The following is a 9163-nucleotide window of genomic DNA, read 5'->3' as shown; positions in this document are numbered from 1 at the left end:
TACTCGGTGCCGGAGGAAGCCAAGGCCGGCACGGTGGTGGGCGTCTGGCGCAGGACCTGGGCCTGGAGGCGGGCGAGGCGGAGGGGCGGGCGGTGCGGCTGGTGGCGCAGGGCCGGCGGGCGAGCGTGGAGGTGAGCGGGGCGAGCGGCGCGCTGCTGGTGAGCTCGCGGCGCTCGACGGGAGGAGCTGTGCGGCAAGAGCGCGCCGTGCGCGCTGCGCCTGGAGGTGCTGCTGGAGCGGCCGCTGCGCGTCTTCCATGTGCAGCTGGAGGTCACCGACATCAACGACAATGCCCCCGTCTTCCCCCGCCGCCCGCAGAAACCTCAGTTTACCTGAGAGAACTCCCCTCCTGGGTCTCGTTTCCCGCTGGAGGGCGCGTCGGATGCGGATATCGGAGCGAACGCTCAGCTCACCTACACACTCAGCCCAGCGAGTAGTATTTCTCTTTGGAAGTCAATTCTAAAGACGAAAAAAAAATATACGTCCTTCTCGTATTAACGAAAGCTCTGGACCGCGAGACGATTCCGTGCACGGTTGGTGCTGACGGCGACAGACGGGGGCCGGCCGTCTCTGACGGGCACCATGGAGCTGGTGATCTCGGTGCTGGATGCAAACGACAACGCCCCCAGTTCAACCAGTCTGTGTATAAAGTTAAGCTACCGGAAAAATACGGCCCCGGGGAACTGTGTTTTTCCAGCTAACAGCGACAGACAAAGATGAGGGAATTAATCAAGAAATATATTCTTTTTAGCAACGCGGTTTCTGCCAAAATTCAGGACCTTTTCAAAAATCGAAGAAAAGTCCGGGGAAATGCGGACTTCCGGGGAACTGGATTTCGAGGACACACAGTCATATGACCTGGAGATAGAAGCGACAGATAAAGGGACGCCACCGCTGTCGGGGTCACTGCCGAGTGGAACTGGAGGTGCTGGACGTGAACGACAACGCGCCGGAGGTGTGGGGTGACGTCGCTGTCGGTGCCGGTGGCGGAGGACGCGTCGGTGGGGACGTGGTGGCCCTGCTGAGCGTGTCGGACCGGGACTCGGGGGGAGAACGGTCGCGTGCGGTGCGGGTGGGGTGGCCGGCGTCGCCGTTCGGTCTGGAGGCGACGTTCTTGGGCTCGTACTCGCTGGTGCTGCGCGAGGCGCTGGACGGGAGCGGGTGTCGGGAGTACGAGGTGGAGGTGCGTGCGGAGGACGGCGGGGCGCCGGCGCTGCGCGCCAGGCGCGGGCTGCGGGTGCGGTGTCGGACGTGAACGACAACGCGCCCTTGTTCGCGCAGGCCGTGTACACGTGTGCTGGCGCGGGAGGGGAGAACAACGCGGCGGGCGCGGAGCTGGCGCGGCTGTGGGCGCGGGCCCGGGACGAGGCGGCCAACGGGCGCGTCAGCTACTCGGTGTGGGACGGCGGCCTGGGCGTGGGCGTGGGCGGGGCGGCGGGGTCGTCGTCGTCGTCGGGTGGCATGGGGTGGCGTCCGGCGTCGAGCTACGTGTCGGTGGACGCGGAGAGCGGGCGCCTGTGGGCGCTGCAGCCCTTGGACTACGAGGAGCTGCAGGTGCTGCAGTTCGAGGTGCGCGCGGTGGACGCGGGGGAGCCGGCGCTGAGCGGCAACGCCACGGTGCAGCTGTTCGTGCTGGACGAGAACGACAACGCGCCGGCGCTGCTGCCGGCCGCGGGCTCGGCAGCGGAGGCGGCGGCGGCGGCGCTGGCTGGGGGGGGGCTCGGAGTCGGGCACGCTGTGGGCGTGGGCGGCGTGGGGGGGCGCCGGCGGGGGCAGGTGGTGGCCAAGATCCGCGCCGTGGACGCCGACTCGGGCTACAACGCGTGGGCTGCGCTACGAGCTGTGCGAGCCGCAAGGGGGCAAGGGCCCGTTCCGCGTGGGGCTCTACAGCGGCGAGGTGAGCACGGCGCGGGCGCTGGACGAGGCGGGACGGCCTCGCCAGAGGCTGCTGATCGTCGTGCGCGACCACGGCGAGCCGGCGCGCTCGGCCACGGCCACGCTCAGCGTGTCGCTGCTCGAGGCCGCCGAGGCGGCGCTGGCCGCGGGATCCTCGGCGGCGGCGTCGTCGTCGTCCGCGGTGTCGCGCTCGGCGGCGGGCGCGGAGCTGGGGCCCGGCGCGGCGAGCGCGGCCACCAACGTGTGGCTGGTGGTGGCCATCTGCGCCGTGTCCAGCCTCTTCCTGCTGGCCGTGGTGCTGTACGGGGCGTCGCGCTGGGCGCCGCGGGCGGCCGTGCTCTCGGGGCCCGGGCCCACGACGCTCGTGTGCGCCAGCGAAGTGGGCAGCTGGTCCTACTCGCAGCGCCACAGCCGCAGCCTGTGCGTGGCGGACGGCGCTGCCAAGAGCGACCTCATGGTTTTCAGCCCCAACTTCCCTCCGCCGCCGCCCGGTCCTGCAGCCAAGGACACGCAGCCGGAGCCCTCCGCTCTCCTCGGCACGGTCAGTGGCACTGCTTTTCTCCTTTCTCTCCCTTCACCGACGCCTGTCCCCCTCTCTGCCCATTCTCTCCCGCCCCCTGTGCAATTGTTGTTTGGAGCCGGGCTCCGCCGCCCCGCACTGTGGGCGGTTGATGCTTGTCGAGTGCTTCAGGATGAGAATCCTACCTGTGCATCTCCCGCCGAAGCCACCCGGCTCTTTCTCGTTTTCTGAGGTGTTGAGGGTGATGGAGTGGAAATAGACACTTTAGCCCACTCCGCAGAGCGTATTGTCCGTAGGTGTGGTTTTCTGTTCTGTGTGTAGGTTCTCCCGTAGTATGAAATCCTTGGCCCTTGTGATAAGAGTTGTCAGCTTTGCAGAATATGCGCATTTTCCCTGGTGGGTCGCATTTTTACTGGACTTTATTTCATGAGTGTAAAGACATGCAGGCTGTAGTGTTCACATTTCCCAGCCATTGGTGGACTGTCCTGTGTTTAGGTTTTGTTTCCTAGCATAAATAGGCTTCCTCCTCTCTGATTCTGCTCTCTAACAATTTTGTGCAAGTTGGAAATTGAGTTTTATCTTTTTGTCTGTCAATGGATGGGTAAACCATCAAATTCGGTTCTAATGCTAAAGACATTATGAAACAGGAAGATGTGGAGAGCCTTTCCTATGATCTGTTCCCAATGATCTTGTTACTTTGCTTAGAATTACTGTTTTCAGAGTAAAGAGTTTTCTCCAAGGGTAAGTGTTAGAAAGTGGAATTTTCTTTTCCTTGCTCCCGTTCCCCGAGTTGTGAATGTAGTTTTCTGGCCAGAGAACTAGTAGGAAATACCGTGTAGTCTTTTGATGTTCCATCAAAATTCATATCAACAGCAACATCACTTCAAAAGCTGTAGAAATAACCTTTTATGAAAAGAAAGCAAACAAACTATCCAGAAAATAACCCCTACCAACAAAACCCAAACCAATTTCTCCTACACATTCAGTATAATCCATTATGGTGTTGTGCTTGTCAGTGTTTTGGTTGTTATCTCAGTGCATGTAATGAGGGGTGAGTGCCATCTTTGTGCACTCGACTTCTACTTTTTGTGGACTTGGACCTGGTAGAGATGATGTGTCCTGTTGTCACCCATGGCTCTGCAAACCTTGCACAGCATCCGAGCTCAAGATTTCTGCAGTACAAATGCTCTGTGTTGAACTTGTTTGAGTGCTTGTGCTACATTATTTGGTGTGGTTCTCTTGAAGAACATAATCCACATATGCTGACTCCCATCATGTTCTGATCACAGAATCTCTAAGAATTCTAATGTGCAGCTCTGTGCTATTTTCATGTGAGGTTGCTGAAAAGAAGCAAAGTGTTCACGGTAAATTTCATGCAGGTGGGAAGAGCTTGCTGAAGGCTGTGTAGTTTTGAAGAGTTTCACATGTTCTTTGTGCTGATCATGAGGGAAGGTGAAGTGGTGCCAAGGCTTAGATGCTATACAGAGTGTGATTTACAGATGGGACATATTGCTGGAGTTGAGAAATGTTTGAGATTTTGGCAGGGATTCCTCGAATGGCATCAGGTAGGGGCCTGGACCTGTACGGTGGGGAGGGGGAGTCTGAGTGGGGAAGTGAGTTGCCTCAGGGGAACAGAGATGCTGAGTAGAACGTGGTCTGTGTCATTGTGGATGAAATGGAGAATGTTTGCTTAGGTGTAGAGGCCTCATTTCCAGTGGCACAGCATAGAGGATGCCAGTGGAAAACATGGAGAAAGAGCCCAGCACACAGGGCTGCTCTTCTGGGATCTTCTCAGGACGTCCAGCAGGTCTGGACATCCTTGAGCTTTGTTGTTTTATGTGATGTTACTGCTTGTAAAAGTGCCTGCAATGCACGCCTTTAATTGCTTCTCTTTGTTGTGGAATGTTGTTGGACTTTTGAAATTTTTAGAAATTTGTGTAAAGTTTCAAAAGCTTTCTGAAATTAGTGTAATTGTGCCAGCCTTCTCAGAATGTTGCCTGAGTAATTCCTCTGATCTTGGTGTAGCTAGGGAGGGGAGGAATTGCTCTCTGTATTCAAGATGTTGTCAGACCTGGAATTTCAGGTACAGTGGGACACGTTACTTTGTTTTCTTCCCCTACACTCACCCTTTTTTCTTCTCTCACATTGGCAATGTGTAACAGTGGATGAGATGCAGATGGTGAAATACTGGCAGTTGTCAGGTGGCAGATGTTTAGTAATCCATTGGTCCTGGGGAAAGTTTTTCCACTCTCTCGAGCTGAGGCTGCTGTTGAGAGAATATTGCTAACTTTCAGGTGTTCCTCCTGCTTCCCTGGTGATAGAAGTGCTAAAGGAAGTACTACTCACTGTCCCTGTTTTTCAAAGCTCTTGGTGAATGTATTTTTTTTTCTGTCCAGTATGATGCAAAATTACATTCTTAGGGTATAATGTCCCTTAAATCCAATTCTCCTGTTCTGAAAATATTTTTTTTTTGGAAGACGACACCAGTGATGCTACAGGTAAGTCACTTGTACCTGAAGGGGCTGTATGTGAGAGACAAATGTACTTTGGTTCCTGCTCAGCTGTGGTGTCTTCATGTTGGATAGACTGGAGTATTGTCTATCCAGACTGGATGTTGCCTGGGTTGAAATGCCTGTAGGTTTGGAGCACCACTGTCTGCTCTCATTTCTTTCCTGTTGCTGCCTGGCATGGGGTGAGTGTGTGGAAGCAAGGACAGATGGAGAAATTACCTTAATGCCTTTCTTGGATTAGATGCGTTTGGAATGCAGCAGATTTTCTCAGTGACAATGCAGTGGTGTTCCCCTGGTTGCTTTTAGTTGGCTGTGCAGGTGGAACATGAGTCATAGAGAAAAACCTTTGATTATATTGGTAGAATACATGAGGTATATGAAAAGTGTTTGGGTGCTGTGGTTGCCAAGAGTTTTGTAGCATTCTTGGATCATTGGTATGCTGGGCTGTGATGGCTTTGAGAATGAAAAGCTCTCTTGAGTTGTTTGTAATATTTGGTGCACTTTTTAATTACACATCCCAGTAGCTGGGGTTGGTGATTCTGTTCCCGAGGGTACAAGAGTGATGGGGAAAAAACCAAAAGGAAATTGAAGAATCGATGCAAAGAGGAATGAGAGCCCTTTCAAAAAGACATTTACATCCATCATCGCCAACAAGCTGTAGACATTTGGAAAGTCTTTTCGTACAGGTGGAAAATAATAATAGAGAGACAAGGATGGGAATGAACAGGAAGTGAAGTAAAAAGAGCAGGAAAGAGAAGACATAGGGAAGGAGAACTAGAAAATATAAAAGACAGAAAAGGGAAGAGGTAAAGAAAACAGCATAAGGAGATGAAGATGAACATTAAAAAGAAAGGAGGGAATCCATGCAAGTGTGAACCAATCAAGCAAGTGGGCAAAAAGAACAGAAGACACTATAAAGGACCAGCACTCACCGAATTTGTCTCTGGAGGCTGAACGGAGCTGGTCCCTAACAGCCTCACCCCTGGTGAGAGCAGCACTTTCTGGACCTGATGCTCCGTAATTATCGCTGATCACTCTGGCTTTGATGATCTCAGAAGGGGCCCCGGAAGCGGCTGGAGACCTGCCAGCGAGGGTGAAGACGAGAGGAAGATGGAGAAAGAAGGAACGGGGAAGAAAGAAGAAAGAAAAGTATAAAAGAGCAGAAAGAGGCAGAAAAGAGAAGGGAAAATAAAAATAATTCAATACAGAAAATTGGAGGAAAAAAGAAATATCTGGGAAGAAATTCAGACGAGAAAGAAGAAAGAAATACTTACAAGAACACAGTAGGCGATTAGGAAAAAGATAAAAGAAAGAGGAGCAGCGTAACACGAAAAAGCAGACGAGATGGCCATGACGGATCAGAGGCACAGGCGCAGTCACGGAGCGTGTGAGGCGGCGGAGCAGCGCACGGTGTCGCTGCAGGCTCAGGAACGGCTCGGTGTGGGCGGCTCCGGCCCGGTGCGGCGGAGAGCCCGGCTGTGAGCGCGGGGGGGCGGCTTGGGCCGGGCAGCAGAGGCGGCGCGTCCGGGCGGCGGCGGGGAGCCGTGCGGGGCCCGGGCCGGGGCCGGCAGGCAGAGCGGCGTTGTCGGCGGGCAGAGCGGCAGGAAGGATGGGCGAGCGTTGTTGTGCGGCGCTGGTGCGGCTGCTGGTGCTGCAGGCGGCCTGGGCGCTGTCGGGCGGGCAGGTGCGCTACTCGGTGCCGGAGGAAGCCAAGGCCGGCACGGTGGTGGGCCGTCTGGCGCAGGACCTGGGCCTGGAGGCGGGCGAGGCGGAGGCGCGGCGGCTGCGGCTGGTGGCGCAGGGCCGGCGGGCGAGCGTGGAGGTGAGCGGGGCGAGCGGCGCGCTGCTGGTGAGCTCGCGGCTCGACCGGGAGGAGCTGTGCGGCAAGAGCGCGCCGTGCGCGCTGCGCCTGGAGGTGCTGCTGGAGCGGCCGCTGCGCGTCTTCCATGTGCAGCTGGAGGTCACCGACATCAACGACAATGCCCCCGTCTTCCCCGCCGCCCGCAGAAACCTCAGCATCGCGGAACTGTCTGTGCCGGGGTCTCGTTTCCCGCTGGAGGGTGCGTCGGATGCGGATATCGGAGCGAACGCGCAGCTCACCTACACACTCAGCCCCAGTGAGCATTTCTCTCTGGATTTACAAAAACTGAATGATGGAAATATTGAGACTGAACTCGTTTTAACGAAATCTCTGGACCGCGAGACGATTCCCGTGCACCGGTTGGTGCTGACGGCGAGTGACGGGGGCCGGCCGTCTCTGACGGGCACCATGGAGCTGGTGATCTCGGTGGAGGATGCCAACGACAACGCGCCCAAATTCAATCAGTCCGTGTATCAAGTGCAGATACCAGAGAGCGCTGGGGTGGGGACGCTGGTGACGAGGGTGAATGCCACCGATGCGGACGAGGGAATTAACAGTGAAGTGACGTATGGGGTGACGAATTTCATTCCCCCGAGTGGAAGAGATGTGATTTCCATCAATCCGAATACCGGGGAAATTCACCTCACAGCAGCCCTGGACTTCGAGGAAGTCAAGGTATTTAATTTTCGAATTGAAGCAAAAGATAAGGGAACGCCCGCGCTGTCGGGTCACTGCAAGGTGGTGCTGGAAGTGCTGGACGTGAACGACAACGCGCCGGAGGTGTGGGTGACGTCGCTGTCGGTGCCGGTGGCGGAGGACGCGTCGGTGGGGACGGTGGTGGCCCTGCTGAGCGTGTCGGACCGGGACTCGGGGGAGAACGGTCGCGTGCGGTGCTGGGTGTGGCCGGCGTCGCCGTTCGGTCTGGAGGCGACGTTCTTGGGCTCGTACTCGCTGGTGCTGCGCGAGGCGCTGGACCGGGAGCGGGTGTCGGAGTACGAGGTGGAGGTGCGTGCGGAGGACGGCGGGGCGCCGGCGCTGCGCGCCAGGCGCGGGCTGCGGGTGCCGGTGTCGGACGTGAACGACAACGCGCCCTTGTTCGCGCAGGCCGTGTACACGGTGCTGGCGCGGGAGAACAACGCGGCGGGCGCGGAGCTGGCGCGGCTGTGGGCGCGGGACCCGGACGAGGCGGCCAACGGGCGCGTCAGCTACTCGGTGTGGGACGGCGGCCTGGGCGTGGGCGTGGGCGGGGCGGCGGGGTCGTCGTCGTCGTCGGGTGGCATGGGGTGGCGTCCGGCGTCGAGCTACGTGTCGGTGGACGCGGAGAGCGGGCGCCTGTGGGCGCTGCAGCCCTTGGACTACGAGGAGCTGCAGGTGCTGCAGTTCGAGGTGCGCGCGGTGGACGCGGGGGAGCCGGCGCTGAGCGGCAACGCCACGGTGCAGCTGTTCGTGCTGGACGAGAACGACAACGCGCCGGCGCTGCTGCCGGCCGCGGGCTCGGCAGCGGAGGCGGCGGCGGCGGCGCTGGCGGGGGCGGGCTCGGAGTCGGGCACGCTGTGGGCGTGGGCGGCGTGGGGGGCGCCGGCGGGGCAGGTGGTGGCCAAGATCCGCGCCGTGGACGCCGACTCGGGCTACAACGCGTGGCTGCGCTACGAGCTGTGCGAGCCGCAAGGGGGCAAGGGCCCGTTCCGCGTGGGGCTCTACAGCGGCGAGGTGAGCACGGCGCGGGCGCTGGACGAGGCGGACGGGCCTCGCCAGAGGCTGCTGATCGTCGTGCGCGACCACGGCGAGCCGGCGCGCTCGGCCACGGCCACGCTCAGCGTGTCGCTGCTCGAGGCCGCCGAGGCGGCGCTGGCCGCGGGATCCTCGGCGGCGGCGTCGTCGTCCGCGGTGTCGCGCTCGGCGGCGGGCGCGGAGCTGGGGCCCGGCGCGGCGAGCGCGGCCACCAACGTGTGGCTGGTGGTGGCCATCTGCGCCGTGTCCAGCCTCTTCCTGCTGGCCGTGGTGCTGTACGGGGCGTCGCGCTGGGCGCCGCGGGCGGCCGTGCTCTCGGGGCCCGGGCCCACGACGCTCGTGTGCGCCAGCGAAGTGGGCAGCTGGTCCTACTCGCAGCGCCACAGCCGCAGCCTGTGCGTGGCGGACGGCGCTGCCAAGAGCGACCTCATGGTTTTCAGCCCCAACTTCCCTCCGCCGCCGCCCGGCCCTGCAGCCAAGGACACGCAGCCGGAGCCCTCCGCTCTCCTCGGCACGGTCAGTGGCAATACCTTGCTCAACCTTATTTATTCTCTCCTTCTTCTACCCCTTTTGTTCTGTGCCCTGAGCAGTCGGTGCTGTGAGGGCGGTAGGTACTTGACGGGTGCTTAAGAAATCAAAGGCACC

General features: G+C 59.0%; 1 protein-coding gene and 1 pseudogene across 1 annotated transcript; both read left to right on the top strand.

Annotated features, from left to right (window-relative positions):
- The window catches only part of LOC118692235 (protocadherin alpha-5-like), a 3020-nt pseudogene extending 373 nt beyond the window's left edge, over positions 1 to 2647 (top strand).
- A 3252-nt stretch (positions 2648 to 5899) lies between these two features.
- LOC118692263 (protocadherin alpha-8-like) lies at positions 5900 to 9163 on the top strand. The gene has a single exon (XM_036391966.2). It carries the CDS (start codon positions 6536 to 6538, stop codon positions 9146 to 9148), a length of 2613 nt encoding a protein of 870 aa, XP_036247859.1. The 5' UTR covers positions 5900 to 6535; the 3' UTR covers positions 9149 to 9163.

The sequence above is a fragment of the Molothrus ater genome, chromosome 15 (genome assembly GCF_012460135.2).
Source record: "Molothrus ater isolate BHLD 08-10-18 breed brown headed cowbird chromosome 15, BPBGC_Mater_1.1, whole genome shotgun sequence".
In the NCBI taxonomy this organism is placed as follows: Eukaryota; Metazoa; Chordata; class Aves; order Passeriformes; family Icteridae; genus Molothrus; species Molothrus ater.
This window is presented reverse-complemented; position numbering and strand designations above follow the sequence as displayed.

What these genes read in the sequence shown, in the direction of transcription:
- LOC118692263 (XM_036391966.2), top strand. Translation starts at nt 6,536, where the DNA reads ATGGGCGAGCGTTGTTGTGCGGCGCTGGTGCGGCTGCTGGTGCTGCAG.